We start from the raw sequence: 26,955 nt of genomic DNA on the forward strand, positions 1-26,955 counted from the left end.
ACAACAAAATGTCTCACTGTGCAAACTCTTCTGGACGTTAGGTACTGTACCGACAGAGGTTAGCCTCACGTGGTGGGAATGCTAATGGCTAATGTGCTGGTGTGTCATGTACCTGGACGGAGATGACGTACACTCCAGAGTTGAGGCTGCTGTACTGAGCCACGGCATCCTGGTCCTCTGTGATCATCACTACATCCATCATACCTGCCAGGTGGTGGAAGTACCATACTGCTGCAGAGTACACACACCTACACACACACACACACACACACACACACACAGTTACTCTAGCATATAAATGATCACTACCTGCAAGTGGAAACATCATGAAGAATACAGACATCATTTACAGCTCTGTTTCATGTCTTGTTTAGTAAACTCTTTTCATGAGAGAGTGAACCTCCAGCCTTCTGTCTTTAAAAGTAACAACCTAATATAAAACACTATTGGACCACATCGCCAAGAGCCACAGCAACATGACATGGTCTGTATCACAACAACATCGTGATGGTAAACAGTACTTCTACAGTGTCATTTTCTCTTTCATCCCATTTTCATAAAGAAAATCATAAGAAATATTCCATGTTGTGGTTGATGTGCTTAAATCTGCAAGAGGTGTGTTGTACTGCTGATAAACTTAAGGGGAGACACGACAGGTGAATATGGGAAAACATTTTAAACTAATAGATATCACCATAAAACCTCCCCAGCTGATGACTTACATTAAGAAACTTATTTTGTGTATTACAAGTTTTCTGAAATTGTAAATATGTAAATGAGGCATTATCTTATTAAATATGTGCTAATTTGCAGACTTTTCTCAGAACAGAAATGTGAACACTGGATAACATCAGGTTCTATTTTCTTGTTTCATTTTGTTGACATATTAGAGTCAAATGATTTTACAGAGGGGCTTTTAGATATCTCTTTGTATCACTCCATAAATCAGAAAATACTGGAAACAGCCATTAAAAAAAACTATTTTCACCTTTTGTCCTTAGGAATAATGTTCTTTAAATCAAGCTATGAATAATATTTGAATAAACCCCTCAGTAAAGTCCTTCAGAATACAGATAGAAATGAAACTGGAGAGTTATACATATTGCAAAACACTACAGGGTAAAATAATTAACTAATAGATATTAATAGACTTTCCAAGTTGATTACTTACATTAAGACAATATTTGTTTGTACTACAAGGTAATTTTTATATATTATTATTATTATTATTATTATCTAATGCTAACCTTTGGTGAATTTAGGAGAAATCTTCAGACGCAAATAGACAAAGTTAGTAAAATAAACACCTAAATGTGTATTTTGGATGTTTCCACTGGTGTTGTTATGGAAGCACAAGTATCAAAGTCTATAATAAAGTCTCAAGTGCTCATACTTTCTTCCTTATAAAACCTGTTTCCCACCAAAATAGGGGGAAAACATCTTTTGAAAAAGTGAGAATCCCCCTTCAGCCCTGAAGAGAGAAGCCTCTTTAAAGGTTTGATTGACAGCTTCGCTGGTAGGGGGGCCCGAAGTGCCATATGGTTCTGCATCACCAGCCTGTTGCATAAGTTGAACTAAAGTTAAAGTAAATTCAGGGTTTATACATTAGTTAACTGCATTTTTAAACTTTTATCTCAAATCTGCTGAAGGACCCAGAGGAACAGATACATCACAACTATGTTAGAATGACAATCGCCCACAGTTCTCACAAAGTTCAGCAACACTGTAGTTAACCTCAAGTTAAGAAACGAGTAAGTAACAGTTAGATTATTATAACAATATATTTCCCTCTCATTCTAAAGTATATCAATACTTCAACACAGATGTATCCATGTATGCAGACAAAGTCAAACCTACATTTAATTCATTTATTAATGTTTCATTGCTCTTGATAGGACAACACAGTAGATGTTTCCCAGCAACAGATTTACACAAGTCCTTACTGGCTGAGACATTTCTTAAGTTTTAATGGTGTAACCTGATTAAGTCACTGGTTTGAAACTAGTTAGTAGTTACTAAGACCTTAAGAACAAACTTAGTAATACATTTATATCTGCTGCAACCCGAAACAGGACCTTCAGTATTTGGATCAAGTAGCCTGTGTAAAATAATGCCAAAATGGGTGCACAGCTGTTATTTAAATGTGTCGGACACGTATTTGATCAACATTTAAGTAAAGTATCAGATTGGACAACAAAATTAAAAGGACACAAATTGGAGCTAAAGAAACTACAGCTGTTCCAAAACCATTTTTTCCTTCCTGACACCGACAACTGGTACCGAGTACTGATCCGATACCAGAGCGTTAAAAACAAACATATTGTAATTGAACTGTATCGTATTAACGCTGTGCGGATGTGGTAGGATTGATATCATCGCTGTATGGCCCGGCTCAGGTTCAACCGTTTGTAAAACAGGAACAAATACGCACAAAAGATTAATGCCACAGAACTTTCTCTTATTATCTAGTTTCATAACCAACATTTAACTTAAATAAATAGTTCTAGGAATAAATAAGTATTCCTTTAATAAATTGTAAAGAAGTACTTGATCCCTACTACACACCACGTTCTTCCTCTGAGTAGCTTCTTCTCTCTGTGAAGTCGTGTAACTACATGACCGGCTACTCCCAGCTACAACCCGACCTGCGGCTTCTAATTGCACCTTATAGTACTTGTGATGTTGGGAAGGTAATAGGCACTGACCTGGTTTGCCACTTCTCCTGGCTCTCCCCCTTCTCTCGTGGACAGTAGGAATACTCTTGAAATTCATTGGCAAACAGCACACAGTCGTGTCGAGGGTCTTTGAGCAGGTTCCGCAGACGGTTGTGTTGCCTGCACAGACACAACGGCACAGACACTCTTAGGTCCAAATCATAGAGATAACGGAAACAATAAATACAGTAGATTAAAGGAAAAGTTCAACATCTTTGGAAATCCACTTACTCACTTCTATTGCCAAACGTTAGATGAGAAGATTATCTGTACAATAAATATGAAGCTACTGCTGGGTAGCTTCACTTCGCACAAAGACTGGAGACAGAGTGAAGCATCCACAGGTAACAACACCTGCCCACAGTACCAGCACCTCTAACCCTCACTTATTAACACTTCATTCTCATTTGTTCAATCTATACAAAAACCATAGTGTTAAAAACAGCCTGGCCAAAACATTGTCGGGTAGATAATCTATTTTAATACACAAGATAAAATGATAATAATAATAAGCTTTATTTATATAGAACCTTTCATACAAGAATTGCAGCCCAAAGTGCTTCACAGCAAAAACATAACAATTAGTACAAGAATGATGCAGTATCTTCTGATATACAGTATAGACTAAAAGCAAAGATGCAAAGAAACTCAAAGGTCATCACACACACACACACACACACACACACACACAACACACACACACACACACACACACACACACACACACACACACACACACACACACACACACACACACACACACACACACACACACACACACACACACACACACACACATGGGTTGAGTGAATGGAAAACTGCAATTACTGACACAGTATGGCATCAGAATATGCTCTACCAGCTGTGTCTACCTACCGTTAACAAAGGTGAAGCATCATCATATTAATGATGCAACATTGTAAAATGGCGGGCTAAGCAGGAATCAAATAAGAAACCCAGAGGTCATGTGGGACTCTTTATTTACAGCCTTCATCACGTTTGTCAAAAGCGCTTCCGTGTGTTTGTGTGGGAGACGTATTTCAAGTCACGGGCCGGATCTCATTCAGCCTGGTCAGCAGCAGAGCTTTGATATAAATCAGGCTGTGTTCTGTTCGTTGGTGTGAGTGTACCTGCGTCCTTTGCTGTGCTGCACACCCTGGCAGGCGGTCTGCGTGAAGACGATGCCCTGCAGCTCTCTGATCTCCAGGATCTCCAGGTAGTCCACCACCACTCCGACATCAGGAAACACATAGTGGGTCAAATCTCCTGGCAACACCTTGCCATCTGGTTGGGAAGTGAGCAGGGACAACTGATCATATCCATGCTCCTTTTGATTGAAATACTGATTCACTTCAACACCAACATAAGTCCAGATGCCCACGTTTGTATTGTAACACTGATGCAGACACCTAGAAACAACCTTTTTTGTTTATTACTAAACACTCCACTGTTTAAGTGTCAACATTTATCAAAGGAGGTAAGCGCAAACTACTTCATTACAAAACAAAGGCTCCTGCATTTAACAGTTCAGTATTTCTGTTGTTGCATGTTTTATGGCTGAAACTAACAGATACATTGATTTTTATTATCTATAGATTATTTTCTCAATTTATCGTTTGGTCTATAAAATGTCAGAAAATAGTCAAAAGTGTCGATCCCAGTTTCTCAAAGTCCAAGGTGAAGTCTTTAAATGTCTTGTTTTTTCAGTCGGTAAGCCAAAGATATATATATTATATTGTTGTACTATACTATATAATATGGTATACTATAAGAATCAACCAATTATCAGTCCCGGACAATTATCGGCAGCATTTCAATGTAATTGTTTTTTTATCTGATTGCCGATATAACAAACCAATATATAAATAATACAGTACTTTGGCTGTGACGAGGCCCCCTCCCCCCTCTCTCTTTCTGGATGGATGTACTAAAGAAAAGGTCTAAAAGTGCAGTAAAAGTTCTCTAATAAAACATTTGCTTTATTAAAAGCATTTAAACTAAGTTTTGAGTTGTATTTTGTGTTGATGTGCATTTTGACACTAAATAATAGCCTATTGTTTACGAATATTGGTTATTGGCCTAAACTAATAATTGGTATATTTCTGGGCTAAGACAAAAACCATATAGGTCGATCCCCTACTATACTACTATACGTTGAATTATGTCTCATATCCCATACTATATCATAATGCACCATAAAAAACAATAGCATGTGAATTTGTTACATTAACACTTGCACTACATTATATTATGTTAATACAGACAAACACTGAGTACCATTACTTATTCATATCGTTTACAGACTTCTTGCCTCTGCTTCTATTAATCACACCACTCTCACTTCACCATAACATTTGTCTCCAAATGCTCTTTTATCGTTTCTATTTTTAATATATTCTTATTTTAGTTTATGTACTTCCTATTCTACATAGCTGTTACTTTCTATACTACTTATCTTGTCCATATACTGCGGCAACAACCACATTTATCCGCTCGGGATCAATAAAGATATAGTATCTTAATCTTTGGATTAGTGAAATAAAGCCACTGTCTGGTGTATTGTCGCGCTCTTATCGGTAATATGAGCTACAGTGTGTATTTGGTCGGTGGTTCATTGTGAAAGTAAATACAAGGCTGTGTTGTGCCTTTGTTTTGAGCTGACCTACCGTTGCCACAGTCCGCCTGACACAGAGAGCTGTAACAGGGAACCTGCTGTCTCAGATAATGTTCCCGCACCACACGGACCTTCCGGCCCCGGCAGCTCTTCAGATGCAGGATCTTCTCCGTCTTAATCATCCTCTGATCTCAGGCACGAGGCTTGTGTAGCCCTGCTCCTCTTAATCAGCTGTTTTTATCACAACGCGGGAAGCGACACTTGTAAACACTCACACCGAACTTCAGGGAAGTGCGTAGGGCAACCCCGCTGACGTCATGACGCAAAAGTGGCTCCTTCTCTTGCTGCGTTCAGGTGCTGTTGGACGTACAGGATTTATTAGCGTAGTATTAAATAAGGGTCATTAATATTTTGAGCTTGTGGAATGAGGTTCACAAGTTATTTCATAGCCTGCAGTTGTAAATCACCTTTTCTTTAAGAAAAGTTCATGACAAACAGCAGAAATGGGAATTCTCACAAATTCAAGTTTGTGAAAGTGTGGATGGAGAAGTCTTTTTGCACTCAGACATCATTTGCATGTGTAACACGTTTTTGTAGCTGTAGAAATATGTTGTGTATGTTTAATTAAAATGTGTGTTTGTGACAGAACAATTATTATTAATATTTTTATGTATTACAAAAATGTATGGTTCCGGCTTCACAAATGTAGAGAGGTGCTTTGTTTTCTTTTGATTATTTAAATCTATTTTAAATTATTAAGTGTAGCTCAGTTTTCTTTAAATATTTTTAACTTTTAATACATTAGGTACATTTTCCTGATAATACTTACAGTTCATACTTTTACTTAGGTAACATTTTAAAATGTAGGACTTTTACAGTGTGATAAGACCATCTCAAATGCAGGAAATTAAGTCTCTCAAACTCAAATTTATTTAGTGGACATAACCTCTGCCATCTTGAATGAATATCAATGATATTTCAGGAGAAAAAAGGTCGATATCAGGCTGTTGTAAACCGATGTAGTGCGGGGGGTGCTCAGTGTATGCACCAGCAGCAGCTGCATATTTTGGTTCCCAAACTTTCAGCTAGTAACATTACATTTGACCAACAAACTTCAACACGACGGTGCTTCATTTAAAACTGTGAACACAACAGCTAATAGGCTACACGCTAACTGTATGCTATCCCCTGAATACAAAACGGTGGAGAAAGGACAAACTGATGAAGAAACCTAGCTAATAAACCAAACTGAGTTTCTCTCTCAGGAGGAGTTTTTTTCAAACAAGGGACGAAACACAGGTGAATATTGGACTTCAACTCAACAGGTGACCGAAAAGAAAGTGACGGCCATGCTGCTCTGCTGGATGTGTAAGTACTTTTATGCTAGCCATGACAATAAGCTAAATGCAGTGGACAAAGTATGTATGTCTTTAACATGAGTAATACAATAATCAGATAAAAGTATAAAAACAACTAGTTCCATCACTGTCAAAACAAATGGGTTAGTTTTTATTTTTTTATTTTACGTTAATGGTTTACAATGTTATCATAAAAAAATCAAGCATGACATTTATATGAGTAGTTTTTAATTTTGTTGTCGATACTGAAGTGACACTTAAATCATTATTTGACATCAATCAAAAACCGCAAAGCCTCGGTGGTTTTTTTCCACAAGCGAAAGCGGCGGTGAGGTGGGGTTACTCCTCTCGCTGCCTCCGCTGCTCTTTGGCCGCGCTGTGGAGAGAAGCTGCAGCAGAGCACCAGCAGAGAGGAGAGACTGAGCTCAAGTTGGCAACTACTGTACACCGACACGGATGCGGAGGACTTTACTCATGCTTCTAGATAGACTTCTTATAGAGAATCAACTTAAAATTAAAATAAATCTTCCACGTCATCTCTCAGGACGCTCCTTTTTAATAACACATTTATATACATATAGTCCACCAGAATGAACTTTATTTAGGACGCATCCTTCCTGCAGGTAAGCTCTAAAGCCGTTATTGTTGACCCTTTCGTGTTTTTAATGACTTATTTTACATACAGATGACCAGTTATACATTGCATTATAATAATCTGACACAAACAAAGTGTGTGGTTTGGTTGTATTGAGTATATAATCACATCATCGCACTCATGTGGGCTATTAAAATATAATATGCATTCCTGAATTATTGTTAACGCGTATTGCTCTGTTGTTACATTAGTAGCTCTATTGTAGAATATCCTGCTGAAGTTGTAATTACAATACTTGCAGCATACGGAAAAAACCTTGTAGTGTGATGTGTGATATTTATACCTTTTTATTTATTTAATTTAGTTATAAATAAGCTGCATATCTGGAAAATCCAGATACATAATTGATTAAATTGTGTGCAAAATTGGCAACATTTTTAATTAGTCAAACTCAAGAAAGGTAAACATGATTGCTATTATTTGTTAATAATGACCTTATATTAATTTGACATATTCTTTTTCAGTTTTAATTGGCCTACTATTATGTATTTACATGATCACTGTTGTTACTGCCGGTTTGAGGATTTACCTAGAACACTTTGTGTCATATATTCTTTAGGAAACTATGCTTTCTTGACTTGTTTATTCTTATTTACTGCAGTTCTCCATCTCTTCACTTTATTGTGCATTTCTCCTGTCCCAGACCTCTTCTGAGTTTAATTCCGGTGATCTAATCGGTATAGTCGACCTTGGCCGACGGCTGAATGCAATTAGCTGTAATCAAGTAGCTGGTAGGACGGAAGAATGGAGCTGCTACCTGAACTAAACACTGCAGTGAGCTACTGTGGATGATGAGAACTGAAAACCGATGGTGTGCATAGACACAGTTGTGTCTATGTCTGGACTCTACGTTGTTGGTCTAGACTCTGTCTATGGTTTTGATGATAATTAGATGGGTCAGGATGATCATTGCTGTTGTAGTATTTCCATTGATTCCCCTGAGGCTTCACAGCAGGCGGACTTTACACACTGTCAGCACTAGATGGCGATCTTGAGCAACGCACATGTAAGCCAACAGCTGGCCTACAAGACTGAAGTGTTGCTGATTACTCATACATACAGGTAGTGTGCACTTTTTGTTCGTTTTATAGGCTTTTTAAAGAAAATATCAAGGATTTATTTTACCACTGTGGTGTCGCCTTTTGGAAATTTCTTGCCAACAAAATCTCTGATTTGTTAATATGTGAATTCTGCAGATTCAAGTTGTCCTTTTAAGGTCCTGGAAACTAGAAAACCGTACCTTGATTTAAAAGTGTGCAATGTGCAGTCCAGCTTCTAAAACTCAAGTCTTTGTATATTTATAAGCAAACCATTTGAAGATTTCAGTCCTGCCCTACAGTTGGTGCCTTTTTAAATGATTTCTTCCACATCCTACGCAGCTAGTTATGCAAGGTTTATTGGGGTCTGAAAGATGACTAGTTAATGAAGGGTCTCCAACTAACATGCTAACTGGTAATCCCTTCCCCGTTGAGCTTTCTATCTCTTTCCATTTTGATCTATAATTCGGTTTACACTAGCCAACTAGCTGCTGAATTTGAGCTGCTCTATAACAAGCTCAGACACGGAAGGGCTCATCCATCGCTATCCTTTTATAGTTGTAGAGTTTTATATCTTACTTTAAAAAATAAATAAAAAAGGTACTGGTTGGAGTAAATAGAAAATCCTTGGTTGGATATTAATCTTTACTGAATCTGTGCGCCATTAAAATAGATTGAATATTTGTGTTCAATGACCTGAGCATGTGCAGCTCAAAGCCAACAGGCAGACTGAAGTAAACCAATGCAGAGAGAAAGAGAGAGACTTGGCAAGTGCTTGAGTGAAGTGCTTTTCAGTTTCTGTGTTGTGGTCTCTCCTCAAGCAGCCCTCTGAGCTGCTGTAGTTGGAGAATGTGCTGTGCAATATGTCACCGAGACGTTTGTCACAAATGTGCCCTCGCAAAAATAGCAATGCAGCTTTTTGATGACTCTCGAGCTCTTACTTTAATTAGATTAGTTTCACTTTTGAAGATGATGCTGTTTGTGTGGCTGCTGGGGTGGAGGTGGATGTTAGGGTCTCAGGATCACTGGAGCTCATGTCTTGTACTTGAAGTAAGCTGAAGCAGTGCTTGATTGGAAGAAGAGTAATATTTAATATATGCATGATCCCTGTTGTCATCCAGGTGAATATAGCTGTGTTTTAGTTGAAAAGGATTCTATGTTTCTAATAATCAATGATTAAAAAGCCACGATGTAAAATGCCAACATGCACATTTCATGCTGGTTTTAAGCATTAAATGAGAAAACCATATTTTGACTCAAGTTTTCTCTTAGATTTCTGCATCGTCATGTTTAAGGTACTTAAAGGGAGTGCTACCAAGCTCTTATTATGAGCCATAAAAGAGTAAAATAGAGGTGATTTCTTTACGATGTGACAAAAGGCTGTTAGAGAAAATTAAGACTAAAAATAAAAATGTTCAGCCATTCTTTGGAGAAAAAAAAATTAAATATGAATTAATTATGGTTAGGAAAGCCTTCAGTAGTCCAGCTAATTGTGGCTGCAGCAGTAGGAGTCATTCATTGATAATTTATTCTCAAGCTCATGAAAAGACAACACTTTAAATGCTCTGTGGGCCACAACTTAATAACTGTTCCCTCCACACTTCTGTGATTTAGCCATCTAACGGTAAACATATTTCCAATCACTGTTTAAAGAATAACCGGGTGTTGAGGGCAGCGTATTGCAGTGTGTCTCCAGCAGAAAATAGTTCCTCCAGGCCAGCTGCCCTCCCATGCATACCAACCAAACAGTCCGCTGCCCCCCCAACCACAGAGCCATTAAACACCTGGTGTGATACAGAATACAGCAGGAATATTGGAGCAAGCGCTGCACTGTTCCTCTGGGCTTTTTTCTTGGAGCATGTGGAAGCGTTTTGTCACCGACATTCAATGATGTTCGTTCCGACGGCCGGAAGTACTATTTGTCAGTCTAGCAACACATTAAACTAGACTTCCATTTCCATTCCTATTTCATTCCAACATGCTATTCATATTCATGCTCATTTTAGAGGAAAAAAATTGCTTCCTTGAGCACGTCAGGCAACATTTGCAAAAGATGAACGATTCTGGCCGCAAAGAAAATTCTATTTTACATGACAATGTCTTATTGAAGACTCAAAACTCGGCTGTAATGTATAAGAGGCTGGGTCTCATGTTTTTATTTTTTTTCCAATGAAGTTAATTTGTACATTTTGTGTTTGTCACAGAGATATTGCACATTTTTCTTTCTATTATCTCCTAAACGTGAACCGATAATTCATGCAAAACCCATTATGAGGAAATTGTAATATGACCAGATACAAGATAATAAGGATTTGGCATTAAAGATCACCTCTTCTAACAGCTGATGGCAGATGGATTGCCCCGTGTGAGAGTCAGAAACGATCTGTTTATTTGAGTCTGGACAGACCGCGATCCTCAGCGGCAGCAGCAGCCGCTGTGTTTCCAGTCTGCTGAACCCTTTCAACTGGGAATCCTCCGTGTTATGTCAGATCAATACACGTAATCAGTGTTGATAAATGGGAGAACACCGGCTGTTGTTTCTCAAAGGCATGTTGTATTGGAGTTCCAGTGACTGCGGCTAGCTGCCTTTACATAGCAAGTTTTGCCTGAACTGCATTACTGCACATACGATGGGGAACAGGACAATGTCAAAATGTATCGTAATCTTTAGGCAGTTTCTTGTTTGTAAAAGATGTTTCTATGGATTTTGTTCTTCTGTCCCAACTACTCGTCTGAGTGCATAGATGACGAAAAACAAATTAGATGAAAATTTAGCTGTGGCGTTCCAGAGCGTAAGCGGCAGAGAAGGTGTGTGTGTGTGTGTGTGTGTGTGTGTGTGTGTGTGTGTGTGTGTGCGCGTGCGATGGGAGTTATGAATTATGGAGGGACTTTATCAAGAAGTTTGAGCACCGTTCTCCCATTCTCAGGATGAGGCAATGGCAAAACATCAGTCATGAAAATAGCTCATAAGGTGGAGGTAAAATGGAGAAACCATTAAGGCCAGCAGCCCATCAGCTCTCAGCATCTTATTCATCCGGCAACAAAGGCAGAGCGGAGGAGAAAAAAAAAAAGAATGAAAAAGCAACATGAAAGACTTTTAAGTGGTTCTGCCTGGTGGGTACTTTGGAGTGGACAGGAGGGAGGGTGATGGAGCTGACCATTACAAAACATTGTGAATGCTCTCCTCGGGGCAAATGGATGAGTAACACTTTATATTCGAAATATCCAGGGGCTTCTTTGTGCGTGTTGTTGCTGCACAGGGAGAGAGCGGCAGCTTCTTCACTCAGGGTCACATGTTGTTTTCTTCCAGCAAGTTTGTGTGAGTTTGAGTTTTACAGTAGCTTTCAAATTCAGAGGTCTAATGGGGTAATGGATGAATAAAAAGGTACAATCAGTTGATTAATTGCTTGTTTTCTTACAGCAAAATGCTTAAAAAGCCTCGTTCCAGCGTCTCGATTGTGAATATTTGATGGGTTTGCTCGTCTTCTAAAATAGTAAATTGAAAGTCTTTGTCTGTCGATGGGACAGAATATATTTACAGATACATGTGGGCTCTGGGAAATGGTGATGGCCACGTTTCACTATTTTCTGACATTTTATAGACCAAATGAATAATGGAGAAAATAAGTTACAGATGAATCAATCATCGTTCGTTGCAGCTCGACACAGTTTTCCCTTCAGTCAGACATCCTCATGAACGAGTCAAACTGACGTTCAAACAGGCAACTGGTCTAAAAGTAAGAAAACATGGAGTCTATCTATAAGGATAACAATTGCCTGGGAGAAAATATTGTATGTATTATAAAAGCCATTTGAAATCACTTAACATTATAACCTTTTTATAAAGTAACATTTAATAATAATAATAATAATAATAATAATACATTCGACTTCTATAGCTTTTCTTGTAACTCAAAGACGCTTAATTTAAATTGGAAGACACAACATTTCAGTGCAAATTATGTCAATATGTAATAAACCACTTCCGTGTTTGGACAAATGCACTTCAGTGGTGTTTGCTGTCCTCAGCTGAAAACAACAGCATTGGTTGAATGTAGGCCAGGGCTGCCACTATGGATCATTTTCATTATCGATCGAATCAACCAATCAATTTCCAAATTAATTGATTAATTATTTGGCTGAGAAAATGCTAGAAAATCGTAAAAAATAAAAAAAACCAATTGAATTGAATTAGTTTGAATGACCAGCTCCCTAAAACCCAAAGATATTTAGTTTTCTACGACATGAGACAAAGCCGCAAATCCTCACAATTAAGATGTGTTAAGAATTTTATCTTGGAAAATTATCTAAATAGTTTCAAATGAATCAACTAATCGATTAACCGACTAATGGTTTCTCCAGTTAAATATTCAAATGCCTAAAACATTTAACTGACTTAATTCACTTCTTGTGGCTGTGCAAATGATGCTTTGTCAACTCTGCTTTATTTTTATTTATTTATTTTAATCATACCACCAACTTGTTGTGCCTACAAAGATCAGGAAGGGAGATCAGCAAACACATGAATCTGTTTGTGAATCATTCAGTTTAGTACGGATTTGAAGGGTTTTGTGTTTTTCCAAAGTTCAGCCAAAATCAATTTTCTGAACACAATTGGGGTTGGAAGTGGGACACACAGTTGTATATGATTGGTTTATAGAAATTACACCAAAACATAATACATGTCGTGGTTTCTTTGTTAGAAAGTAGTTCAAATGAAATGTTTGTGGATTACGCAGCGTAACAAGGACTCATTGGGATCATTTATATATCATCTCTGTGTGATAGTGTGGTGAAACTGAAGCTCGGTCCATCTTAAAGTTTAATTATTTCAATAAATAATACACTCCTCCTTAAGTCATATGCTCAGTTGACATTTGTATTGCAGAAGAGATGCTGATTTGCTGAGTGGAACATGATGGTACAAAGGTTTAGCTTTAAGGCTCTTATAAGGCAAGGTGTCAGTGGGGGGGGGCGAGGTTTTGTTTTTGTCCTATTTTTCTCTCACCGGTGACCAAAGTACCCTGTAGCTTACAGGGAGCACTCCTGTTTCGGAGAAGACCTGCACTGTGTGCTTTTGAAGTGGATTTTCTTGATAATAGCAATGACATTTTTAATATCTCATTTTATACACAAAAACAATGCAACACAATGTGTTATACAAAACAGGTAGATTGAACATTAGACTAGAAAAAGACTGACGCACACCTGGGAACCTTAAAAACAAAGCAGAAAAACGTAATTAATTTCTGTTGAACTACTTAACAAGAGGTTTTTCTATAGGGTTGAAACCGTTCTCTCCACAGTCACAAACTTTAATTTCACTTCTGTGTGTGCGTCGTTCGCAGTTCTGTTGGTATGATGCAGGTTTTAATGAGATATGGACTGCAGCATGACGAGGCTTGTAAGTCCTTTGCAGGCGGACGTAGGTTTAATATACAGGCAGACGCGTGCAAAGTAATGACCTGCTCTTTTCCACAAAAGACGATTCGACATAATGGTCCAGTATTTTGATGGTATTTAATTGAACAAGTCTACAATCCTAAAAACCGCACATTTAAAAACACTATACCGCCGGTTCAACTGGCACCTGTAAAAAGTTTTACTTTACTAGAATTCGAGTTGTGTCACGCCGCCTCAGTGGGACTCGACAGCGTCTCTGCACAGTCAAGTGATCAGGTACCGAATAGCCTGAAATGATGCCAGCTGGGAATTTGTGTGAGATTTTTGTGGCATTTTTCTCGCTGCTTTCATTAAACATGAGAGTCTGGAGACGGACAATCCATATCATTATGTTCCTCGTAATAAGTAATGACCTTGCCTGCTCTGGGAGACGAGTGGAACCAAATTATAGCAGAGATCACCCTGTGACACTGCACCGCCACTGGTACTGAGTGAGGGAAGAATTTAATTCTGCTGCTGCATTTATTTTGATTGCGTCCCGAACATGTAGAAAGCTCTTGTCAGTGTCCTCTGAAAGAAAACACAAGTCAGATTAGAGAAGTGCTCGCTGGCTGAATAGCCTCTCCATTTTTAGTGTTTAGTTACTTTCTCTCCTCGGATTGGGCCTTCACGTGAAGTTGTCGACTTCCAGCTAACCAGATTTGACAGCTTCCCTCAGAGAAGACCCTGAGAGCTGAAAGCATTATAGTGGATTATACTAAGTCCAGCAAAGCACAGCAAGACTTGCTCATTGTAAAGTGATCCTCCTACTTTCCTGAAAGTCTGTCGTCTGTAGAGCGTCTCTAACGGGTTAGTGACTGACCGCGCTGCGACAGCCGCTAACCAAACACAACAAGGTGTACTGGTATTGTGCTCTGCTTGTGCAGCTTTTGATCAAGCAATACAAACTGAATCAACACCTGATGCTACCGAGATATCAGGGTCTCATTCTTAGGGAGGAAAACTCTTACGTTTATTTCTTTTTTTTAAACCCATCTGTTTGTTACGACTTTACCATCTGTTGCTGAGCCACCTGTTTGACCAATTGTCTACAGCTTTGCAGATTTTTGGTTCAATGTATTTAGTGCCAAAACAGGATTAATCCACTAAAGGCTCCTGGGGCAGAACGTTTTCTGTGGAGCCCTTTTGAGATAATTTACAATAAAGCAGGGTCATCCTGATGGCCAAGGGTTGAGACACCTTCCCAATCTCTTCCCCCTCCTTCTCTGACATCGCTCTACTTTTAACTATCCCATAAAAAAGGCATAGAAATGGCCCAGAAATAAAAACTGACCACAAAGTAATTGCGGCATAGATAACCTGGGACTTCTGGGTCCCTGGGGCAGTGACCCGCTCGACATGGTTGGTAATCCAGCCAATTAGTGTCTCACTGACGAAGACTTCAACAGCATCTGCTGGAAAACATAAGCATCTCCTTCTATATTAATTTAAGCCTTGGTGCACTTTCCATGAATGAATTCCATCGTGAGTTTCTTTCCTAAACCTAAAGCTGCTGTTGCTGCACCTTATTTCAGCTGAGAATCTGCTGAAGCATTTTCATATGAGCTAAGACACTACAGATGACCTTCAGTCTGCTAATGAAGCAAAGTGCTGATTGCCGTGTGCTGCTGCGCATTGGAAACACCTTCATGTGCTCTGATGTGAATTCTAAAGCGAATATCCGACGGAACTTTGGAGATAAATGTTCTTTCTTTTGCTTTAATGTTAAGGCTGCGACAACATACTAATTATGACTGACAATCCTCAGAGGTTTAATATGCTGATAGATTTGGACACGCAAGCATTTAATAAGGAGACGGGTGATAAAGCCCTGTTAGCATTAAAGGGTCTGCTTGGATTTGGTTAAGAATTAACCTTTTTTTTTCCTGGAAATTAAAGTAATCTGTGCAATTGGCATTTGAAAAATAAATATTGACAGGTTATAACTGTAATGTATCCTGCGTGTGTGTTGCTCCTCAACAAAAGCGGTCAGGGACACTTGTGTCATCCAGCATCAGCAGCCGTTTAATGTAAAAGCTGCAGAAAACGATCAGGAATCACATTTACAAATACTGTACATGTACATTTTATGTAAGCATCTTAATCAAAGACATAGTTTATTCTGGCTTCTCTCACGCAACTCTAGTATGGGTGTTTCTGTTAAAGTTAGTTTGTGCTCGGCGCTGACAGAGTATTGATACATCTGAGGTCTGCTTTCTGTTACAGAACAAGGTCTGAATTTCACTTTGTTTCTGAGAGTATTTGAGGTAGAGGGTGGAAAGGATGATTTAATGTTGCAAACATGGCTTTACATCTCTGCTCAAAGCTACATCTATATGTGTCAAACACTCACTGCTGATTCACTGTTCATTTGCAATAAGGCTTAAAGTCGCAGCTCTGTGAGACTGTACTCAGACACAGCAGGTTTGTTCGGTGCTGACGTCAGCATGCTGACATCCTCACAATGACGATGTTAACATGCTGATGCCTGAGACCTAATGTTTTCTATGTTTAGCATGCTAACATTAGCTAATTAGCACTAAACACAGAGTACAGCTGAGACTAATGGGTATGTCACTGCAGGCATTTGGCCACAAACTAAAGTATTGGGACATATTCTGACCAGAGAATGTTGTTCTTAGGGTCCATCGTCTGGGAACCATGAGCGTCTGCGCCACAATGTGTGTCGATCTATCCAGCAGATGTTGAGATATTTCACTGGTTTGAACAATAATCTGGACCTGCTGGTTGCTCAAGGTGAAAGTCAGGGGATATTTCACTCTGGACCAGAGTGGTGAACACGCCCACCAGCGATGTGGCCTTCCTCAGAGCTGCGCGGTAACTTTGCAAAAACCTCCACAAAAGTCGAAGAATCAAGCTGTCATGTCTGCACTGAATCCTGTTCAACATCCTAACAAACTCAAATGTCTGCTGAATATAAAAATCTATGTTCTTTCACACCTTTTCAAAATTCAAGGATAACTGCTTTGAATTGAATATTTTTGTTTGGGATAAGTGTCTTGGTTAACAGTCCTGCAAGATGATATAGATTTTCTCCCGCTGATTGATGACCTGTCAATCATGAATCCAAAGTGATGCAGAGTGAAGAACATCATTCCATGTTTTGAGTTTTCCTCTTCTGTGGCCAAATAACAATTCACAATTTCAGTTTCTTGTAGCTTTAATTGATTCTTAACATGCTTGAAAAATGTTGTGTTGTGTATTTTCTTTAATCAATATTAGTCACATTGTTTCAGACCCTCTGAATACCACGTGCTTTGGCAGCAGAGGATGCAGGCTGGCAGTCTGAAATTGAGAGAGAATTGAAAAGGCCTGCAGCCACCCTGAGAGTACATTTTGAAATATGGCCATTATTATGCAGAAAGTGCATTTCCCCATTAAATAAATCCCACAATCTAGCTGAGCTAAACCTACCTCTTGTCTTTCCATCACAGGACATACACACACACACACACACACACACACACACACACACACACACACACACACACACACACACACACACACACACACACACACACAAATAAAAATAATTTAAGTTTTTTTTTTTTAACCCCAGTGCTCCCTCTTCATTTCTGTGGCGATCAATTATTAGCCCGTTTATCTCAATGACAGGTGGGCCGTCCTCTGCGGGGCTGTGTGTGACTTTTTACAAATAGTGCTGATATGTCTTCTTATGTGTGCCAGCTCACCCAGGGGAATATCACGACTAACCCGCAGCCTCCTGGATTAACTACTCTAACTGTCTGTCAATAGGCACAGGGGAGTGGACGCCTTCAGAGGAAGGGCTGAACTGAGCACAGCTCTGGGCGGGTGTGAAGGCAGAGCTGCCACGAGTTATAACTTCAATTTGAAAGTTGCATATATTTTTGATTTTAGATGTTGAACATGCAGTGCTTTAATTTAAAGCTGCTCTAATTAATATGTTTATATTAACAATGGGTCAAATTCTGTGTGTAATGTGGTGTAATGTTAAATGTGTCTAACAGTGACAAGCACAAAGAAAATGATCACTCGGCTCTGCAGTTCCCCTCCAGTGTTTTAGCCTCTTTCAGCTCATTGTTTTGGTTGTAGAGCCCGCTATTGTTTTGGTTCACTCTTACAGCTCATCAGAGTTGTTTCCAGCTGTTTTCAGTGGATAAGCTCTGACAAACCCGTTGATTCTTAAAGGGCGTAGAAATAAAATGTTGCCATTCTTAATCCCAATGATTGTGCAGATTTAGAGTCTGGAAACAGGCTCCTCTGCCTCCGCCATTAACCGTGTTGTTTTAAAGCCATTCCTGTGAGGACTTGGCTTTACATCGGGGGGTCATTTCTTTGCAGGAAAATAAATCTTCTCCTAATTGGCTGGTCTCTTAAGGGACTATTGCAGGCTTTCCTAGAGGATTTTTCTAAATAGTGCTGCTTCCATGTTACATGGAAGCAGCACTATTATACAACCTTCTTCCACTTTGTTTTCCAACATAAATGTAATTTAGAGTGTTTCCATTGTGGCTTTTCTTTTCCACTTTTCCATAAAGCGGTGACTGGTGAGTCACCCAGGAAACAACTGTTTTCTCCCATCTGGAGTCCTGTTGCTTGTTCATAGCTGCCAAACGTAGGTCTCTCGGGGCCTCCCTTACTCACTAGTTCCTCCCTCCCACACGGACTTCTGTTTGCCTGGGAAACGTTCTTGTATCCTTCTTTTGTTCTGATTTTACCAGTAACTGGACACATACAGGTGTTTTCTGTATAGTAGCTGCCCACTGCCCCTGATACAAGGATGGGTTAAGCGCACAGTCTAAATGTCCCTGTGGGGGCTGTGCTGTGTACATGTGTGGTCAGTTGGTAATGATTTTCCCTGTAAAGTTTCTGGGACATCGTATTTTATGTTTTGGCAATGTTTCAGATGGTTGTACAAATGTGCTGTTACTGATGCTTCCAATATAATGTATGTGCTTCTCCCTGTCGTCATTGTCGTTTGAATCCAAAACAACTTCCACACAGCGATCTACAAAAGCTTTTACACATTTTCATCAGAGCTGCAGATGAACAAATGCGTTTGTTTTTCCTCAGCATCACAGGGTTTACTCTGTTGTTCCTGCAAAGCTTTTTACTTCACTGTATCGTACTCCCTATCTTTGACTCATCAGATTTATCTACATTGGATGTTCTGGTTTATGTTTAATTTGCAATCATTTTTAAAAAGGAAGGTCAGATGGAGAATAATTGCATGAAAATAAAACACATGTGCAGGAGAGGTGGAAACCCACTACGGGCTTATCTAAAAACCTCACATAAGAGACAAAGTAATATATATAAATACAATAAATCAATTTACATGCATATCTTTGACATGCCTTATCATATTGTAATTTATGATGAGCTGCTAATGAAAAAGACAGCAGTGTGTTGAAAACAACTAAATCTAATTATTTACTTCTTAATTCTGGATACAGATATGGACATAGATAATTACATGCACTTATCATATGTATGTAAGTTAGGCTGCCATAGATAACGGCTAAGAAGATTATTCAATACAACATTAAAGCACTTTTGAGTCTGATTTTGTTTGTAGACAAGGACAGAATCATTAATATGCTGGACCTACAGGATTGTAACAACAGTCCTCAAGATGTGCAGTGCGTTGGTAGGTAAAGGTTCTGGATTTGCTTAATAAAGGTACATATTTTAAAGAATGTTAATATGAAAACTAGCCATTACATTTCAAGTAAAGTGGAGAAGTTGCACCATAGGACTTTGAGAAAGTTGCTATTGTGACATGTTTTTTGCAGCACTAGAATCTTCTGAACATATGTGTGAAAAGATCACAGTAAGTGCCGTAAGGTTCGGGTATATTAGGCTGTAGTATAATGTTAGAAGAATGTAATAAAGCACAAATACTTCTAACAATCCTCAGAGTTTTATAAATTATTGCAAACAAAATAGTAATATGATCTTTCCAAGTGAGTTTCTCATCAATTGAAATCCAAGAAATGTTGTTAACTTGTAATATTTCTTTCACCATCAGGTGTCAATATCAAAGTTCACTAGTTATAAATTCACCAAATTATAATCCATCTTCCCTGCAAACGAGAATCTTTCACATTTAATGCCAATTTATTTGTCTGACTGAATCCATTTTGAATATGTGAGATGGCCGGAGTTTATTTCATTAAGGATTACTGTCAATTTGATATATAGTAGAATATTATGATCTGCAAATAATATTTGAAATATATTGTTGTACACTGCTGCAAGATTGTTTATGTAGATAAGAAACTGTACAGCTCTTAAACTCTTCCTGCTCAGACTGCACAGTTTCTTTTCAGGGTGCAACTCACTCTTGCCATATGTTGATGCAGCCTGGGTACAATTCGGGAGCGTCTAGTTGCAACATATCTTCCTGCAAATGCAAATACAGCAGAATTGTTGTCATATCAGAGATTCATTGAGGCATTAATCAAGTTTATGATGAGATTAATCGTACAGCCGTATAGCCTAGATGTGACATTTCAAACCTCGCTGATGCAACTCTAATCATGTTGTAATGGTTTTTTGTGATGATTTGCCCAAAGCGTACCAGCATCATGTACGTTCTTTGGGACTTAAACTGTGCTAACCCTAACCCTGCACTGATGGTAATGATGAGTCTAGACAGTTTCAAAAGACGTATTTTCAGTCAAAGTGAAATAGTTCCAGAACTTACTATATAAGTCTAAACTGAATCTATATAGTCTGATACACTCCTGAGTGAACCATTAACGTTCGGTGCTTAATGCAGCATCATACTTTGGCTTCTAATCAATGTAAAGGAGGGTGGGGTGGGTGGCTCTGCCTGACAAATCCCAGAGCGTGAGTTGTGTGAGTTTGGCTCTGACAGGCTTCACTCATGAATTACACAGCTGACATCGCAGCGCTCTCGGGAGAAAAGTTCCTGCTGGGATGTCGAGAGTTTGCATCAGTTGTTTGTTCTTGCAGACCTTGATAAAAGCTCACCCCCTTCTCTGCGACTGCACTAAATGCCCTTTTAAGTCTGGCGTGTGTGTTTGGATATAAATACAGAAGCCTAACAAAGAAAGTAGAACTTGTAGTGTGAATAGTTGGGCGATGGTGTTGCCTTGCGTCCTGAGATTTCATCATTTTGATTTAAGTTTTGCGTGCCGTGACAGCATTTTGTGATTTGAAAAAGGCAGTGTACGGAAACCCCGTCGACCATGTCAGTAACTTGTCAGTCACTGTCCAGATTTGTCTTTGCGGGTTTGACCGCCCACATCTCGTTCAGTCCACTTCAGTGTCTTTGGTCCTGATAGGCTCCATAATACAAAAGCAGAAACTGGGGCACCATGTTTCAGAAACCCCTTAGTGTGTATGTGTGAGACTGAGGCCACATCAAGTATTTATGCTCTGCAGGCCGCAACCTCATTCAGGCGTACGTTCAAAGGGAAAGTAACCAGCAGTCATTATACAGCTTGTACTCATTATGCAGTATTGTACATTGATCCTTCTTTCATTTGCAGGATGTGTACTACTTTGTATATTAACACTGCAAGATACTCGAAGCAATTGGAGATTTTTAGTAATGCATCATTCTGAGCACGCTCAATATGTCATCTTGGAAAGCAGGTCAATTACTGAGGGGATTATTTTTCTAATCATAGTGGATAGATTTGTGGTAGAAACTGGAATTAGCAGAGCTATCTGTTGGTATGAATTCAGTTTTTAGGTTAAACAAATATACTCATATGCTTCCTGTACAGAATGGATAAGACCAATGTAAAAAAAATGTATCTCTTTACGAACCATCTATTAACAAGTAAGTGCTTGTTATGAAAATGTTGGATGACTGTAAGATGCACCATCCTTTAACACTCATACTAATCGCAGTATAATCATTCCTCTGAAAGCATACAAACAGTTAGCAGGTATACTGGCAGCACTTGTGTTGCTTATTGTGCAGTCCACCTTCTGACCCCAAATGTTTGACAAAAGACACAAAGCTGTGGCAGATGTTAACCTTATGTTATGAAGCAACATGTGTTTCCAGAGACTGTGGTGGGACGTGTGAGTACATTATGTGCAAGTCAAATTTCACAATTGAGTAAAAAAGTTTAAAGACTCAAAAAATATGAATATTGACAAAAGTGCTGAAAAGTGGACTTAAGAAGCAGAATTGAGCTCAAGGAAACTTTTGGCAGGATTACAGTCGGACGGAACGTGAAAATAAGTCTTTGTAGGATAATGTTGCCACATACAGCTGAGCTAGGAAATCAGATCAGGTGACGAAGGTGAAACATGGAGTGACTAGTGGAGAGGTGATGCATGACGGGGTCCAAAATGTCAGTAGATGGTTGTTAAATGCATAAAACTCAGAACCTAATAATATATAGTGAAACTGGAGAGAGCAGACGAGGGGGCGTGAGCAGCCGTCGCCATGACACCAGGCTTCACACAGGAACCATCAGTGATGTTTGTTCCCCATTACATTACAGAGTCCCCCTGTGGGTTAATATGCCTTATGGGCAGAAACCATGGGGCAAACAAAGCATCTATAAATATCCTGCTAGAAACCTGTCACTCAACAGCCTAAAGCAGGGTCTCCAACGTTTTTCAGGCCAAGGACCCCCAAACTGGTGCAGCATGGTGCAGGGACCCCCTACTGCAGTGGTATTAAAATGAGGGGGGGTGCTGTCGAAGTTCTGTGTGAGGTGCAACGGGGGGGGGTGTGAATGTGCAAAATAAATAAATATTTCTTATAAAAGATTTGCTTTATCTACAAACAATTTCGCGACCCCCCTGCCATACCTCCGCGGACCCCCTGTTGAAGACCTATGGCCTAAAGCAGTGGTCCCCCACCACCGGTCCTGATGGTCACCACATGAACACATGCGAGTGCACTGAGAGCGTCATACCTAGTGACTAACTGTGTCGCTAAGAGAAGAAACCTTTTACTATTGGTGAAGAATTTATCCCCCTATATTAGACCGGCTCGTTGCAGAGACACAAGCTCAGGGCCCCCACTAATTCAGTGTAATGGTCAGTGTTTTATGCACTTTATATTTGTTTTTATGTCGCTCCTATCATTTTATTCCGTCATATTTATCCCCCCTCCACACTTTGAAGGCCGGTCCGTGAAGATATTTTCTTACATGAAACCGGTCCGTGCCGTAAAAGAGGTTGGAGACCGCTGGCCTAAAGTATAGACTCAGTTTAAAACTTAAGTATTTAGACAGATCAACGGCACAGTCCTCTAATTATTTTAACAGGAAATGTTTATACAATTTTAATCTTTACCTGCATATCTAAATCCTGAGCAGCAATATTTAGGCTTTTTATGAGGATAAATTGTGCATAATTTCACTATTCAAGTGAAACTCACTATTGAGTTACGGCCACGTAAAGGTCAGGTTCACAGTTTTATTTAAGTCTTAAAATGAGTAGCCAGGTGTCCAGATGTACTGAAGCAGATTGTGCTTGCTGTAATCATATCTCTTGTTCATACGGGACATTAAGAGATCCCTCCCTGTGGCTCTTTCAGTGTAACAGTCCTCGATTTGTGCAAAAATGTATTTCAAAGTTTATCTGAAACTCATAAGAGGCTTCAGAAGTTTGAGTTATTCAAATCAAGTAGATATCTTCCAAGGTTACAATAATATTATTTATTTTGTATAAAATGTCCTTGTTTTGTTTTCTACAGACAGTGTTTCCCTTTGAGCCGCATTGGAAACATCCCCAAATGAGTAGACTTGCATATTTTGGCCCCTTTTCCAGCGCGATGATATATGATGCGTGTTAATAAATAAATATATATATATATATATATATATATATATATATATATATACACACACATATTATAAAATCAACAGGGATTTGGACTTTTAAAATATATTAACGTAAATAACCTACCATTACACAGAAACAATACATTTACCTGGCTGGTCATCAAAAAACGCACTTATTTCAAACTCTATAGAAACAAAATAAAAGTCTTTCCACTGTCCATCAATCGCCAACTCTGGTTTAAAGAGTTTGAAAGAGAGACTGAGTAATAGATATAAAAAAAGAAGTAACCACCATAACATTTTCACTGGCATCTGAGCTGCTTTCTAGTGTTTACTGACTGCTTTCTGCCTCGTCCGTGACATCCAACGTGACACATCTGGAAAAAAAGCAGAAAGCCATGCTTGTCTCCTGACAATGGGGAAGGAGTCAATCGCCTCTCTTTAGCGGGTTTTCCCGTGTTTTATAAACCTGAATATATGTATAACTTTGGTGGGAAAAGGGTATAAATACAACCAGAAGGAGCAGCTCGCATGGCTGTAGACTCCTGTCAGTGGATTAGTGCTTTTCTTTAAAACAGACTTTTAGTGATTACTGGAAAATGACAAATAATGCAAATCTATGGTGTAAGCTAAGTGTATATTCACAAATGTGCTTTGGTATTTTATAAGCCCTAGACTTCATCGACCTGCAGAGGAACATTGCTAATGGAGATTACAGTAGTTTTAATTAATAAATATATTGTGAGTATTTATCAAAGTAACAATCAGATTCAGTCGAGGACAGCCTCTATCGAGCTCTGAGTCGGATCCTTGAGCTAAAACATTTACACATCTAAACATCCACTTCTCAAGATTTAGTTGAAGTGACCTTCTGAGATTTGGTCAACTGTGAGCACAATTGAGGGCTCGTAGGCCGATGAAGAACACGTTGTCATATAATTCAAAACTTCATCAAACCCTCCATGCCACCTTCTTAAGAATCAGAGAAAGAGCAGAGAACTCGTAACCTGACAGTAGCAGGAGGAGGAAGCCTATTTATCCTGAAGTGCTCCTATTCTTCACGTTGAGCATGACATGATTGGTGATTCATATGGTGAGATCTTGTTTTTGGAGAGCCATTAGTTGTTGACAACCGTTTATGAGAAGAAGAGTTTGAAAAATGACATCGCCGCCGCTGCTCTGTCAGCGACAGAGCCTCTAAACCTTTTTTTAGACTCTCTTCTCTGCAGAACATCAGTCCTCAGCCAACAGTGTACATTTAAGTAGCTGCACTTACAGAATTTCTTAAATGTCATGGGAGAAGTTATCTCATTAATATAACAGTGGGGGTCTACACTTTGAGAATAGATTTAGCTGTTTTGTAGTACAACATGTTTACATGGATGATGGATGCTTTTCACTCGCCCACTGCCCTCACCAGGCGTCTGTCCTGCAAGGCAGAAATGCTTTCTCAGCTCTCTTGGACACTGTGTTTCTCCTAAAAAGCTATTACTTTCAATATCCTTGATACCATGAGGGAGCTACGAAGCAGGAAAAGCTTGGGTTTTCCTGGGGCTAATTATACATTAAGTTCAAGTAAAATGGCCCCAGGAGCCAAAGACATTACAGACTACGAGGGCTTATATGAGGCTGGGTCGACTGCATTCTGCCTCTAGAAAGTCTTTAATGTTGCATCTTGAAATATATAGATTTCTTTTTCACAGGCTTGAATTTCAATTGTGTAAGAAACAGCTGTTTCCTATTCCACACACAAGTTGCAAACTTAATTTTCTCTGACGACTGATGGTTGTCCAGATAGATGTCAGGACGATGTGTTTCCTCTGGTGGCTTCCCTGGTTATTGTAGTTGTACTGTTCAATGATGCAATGTTATGATATGTGATCACTGGCTGCACAGTATCATTTCATCATGTGGCTGTTCCAGTGTCAGAATAGACAATGTTTTTATTGCACTCGCAAAAAAATGCTACGGAAATCCAACAAATTGGACATTCAATGATATCCTACTTGACATTTACTTTATTATGATGACATGTGTTCAGCGATGATTCCTTTAAAATTATAAGGCTATAATATTCAACAAATCCCATTTAAAAAAAAACAACTATCTGCTAACAAGTAGCGCGCGTCAAAGCCAATATATCTTCTTCCTCTGTGTCTCAGAGCTCCATTGTCCAAAACCTATTAAAAACACATCAGTGAGCCACACTGATGCACTGGCTGGCATGTGGCTTCATTACCATGAACACACACACTGTGGTTTATTTTGACTCAATCCCACACACACCGTCCTGCTGCCACACATACTCTGTAGAGTAAGGCACGGACAGTCTTAGCCTAACCTCCCACTTCTCCCTTCGTGCCAGAGAAACAGGTCCCCCGGGTTAAAAAAGCAATAGGCTTATATTTTCCTTTGTTCCAAGTACAATAAATGTGTGTCATTTGCACTGAACCTTGACTTGCCTGCTAAGCAGAACTTTATCATGGCTACCGTTACAATGTTTTAATACTTTTAATGGACAGATATATATTTTTTTACTTGGTTGTTTGTTGTAACTGTTGTGGTTAATGTCCCATGTCCTCTTGTATGTTGTGTTTGTGTTTTTACCCTCTACTCTAATACAAATTTCCCGCCGCGAGGGACAATATAGATAAATTAAAACGCAGCTCAAAATCGTCCCTAACAAGTGCACCATTTACTCCTGTTTGAGTAATGTACAGAACACAAAACTACAATGACCATCTGTTTGAAGAAGATCAGAAATAAAGCGATGTTTGTGACCCGTTTTAAGGATTTACATCTTCAGTAGAAACCAGCGGCCAATGTGCCACTGACTGGAACAAGGAACGTTTTGAGAGACGGATCAACACATTTTTGTTTTTATGGTGTTCATAGTAGTTTAACAAGCACTTGTTCACTTTCCCTGAGGGACATCCGTAGGCTATATAAGAAGTGATGAGTCACCGGGACGTCACCCATTGGGTGGTGCACTAAGGTGTCCAAGCCTCGAGTTTGGCCTTTTGGTCTCAATCTTGTTTTTTTTACAACCTGAAGTGACACGAGAGGGTGGAGCGAAACACGACACAATGCTGAACAAAACATTTGTGGACGATCAAAATGTTACAATTAACTGAAAGGGTTCCTCTAAATGGGAACATAATTTACAAAATGAACATCATGCTGATTTTAATAAGACTTAAAACTAACGATTGAGAACATAAACTCATCATGAAAATGTTTACCGAGGTAATAAATCAAGTGAACAGTAGGCTCATTGTCTCAGACTTCTCCCGGTGGCCATGTTTAGTGACGTTCCAATACTGAAAACTCAAATGACATGTAGTACC

The 26,955-nt window shown here is 39.1% G+C and overlaps 2 protein-coding genes across 5 annotated transcripts in view; one reads left to right on the forward strand and one right to left on the reverse strand.

Moving 5' to 3' along the window:
- The window catches only part of dis3l (DIS3 like exosome 3'-5' exoribonuclease), a 21,290-nt gene extending 15,657 nt beyond the window's left edge, over nt 1-5,633 (reverse strand). Inside the window, exons 1-4 of the mRNA XM_029462001.1 lie at nt 5,381-5,633; nt 3,845-3,998; nt 2,706-2,834; nt 113-248 (exon numbers count right to left, since the gene is read on the reverse strand). Of these exons, the coding sequence (XP_029317861.1) occupies nt 113-248; nt 2,706-2,834; nt 3,845-3,998; nt 5,381-5,510 (549 nt within the window). The 5' untranslated portion in view covers nt 5,511-5,633. The remainder of the gene's footprint in view (nt 1-112; nt 249-2,705; nt 2,835-3,844; nt 3,999-5,380) is intronic.
- A 651-nt stretch (nt 5,634-6,284) lies between these two features.
- The window catches only part of LOC115006445 (multiple epidermal growth factor-like domains protein 11), a 125,202-nt gene continuing 104,531 nt past the window's right edge, over nt 6,285-26,955 (forward strand). For 2 of the 4 annotated variants that reach the window (XM_029428702.1, XM_029428699.1), the window contains exon 1: nt 7,201-7,309. The gene's annotated coding sequence lies outside the window, so the exon portion shown is untranslated. Of the gene's footprint in view, nt 6,697-7,200; nt 7,310-8,223; nt 8,404-26,955 lie in introns of those variants that run through there. The other 2 variants (XM_029428700.1, XM_029428701.1) reach the window with 2 other exon arrangements.

This window comes from Cottoperca gobio, chromosome 3 (assembly GCF_900634415.1).
Source record: "Cottoperca gobio chromosome 3, fCotGob3.1, whole genome shotgun sequence".
Classification (NCBI taxonomy): Eukaryota; Metazoa; Chordata; class Actinopteri; order Perciformes; family Bovichtidae; genus Cottoperca; species Cottoperca gobio.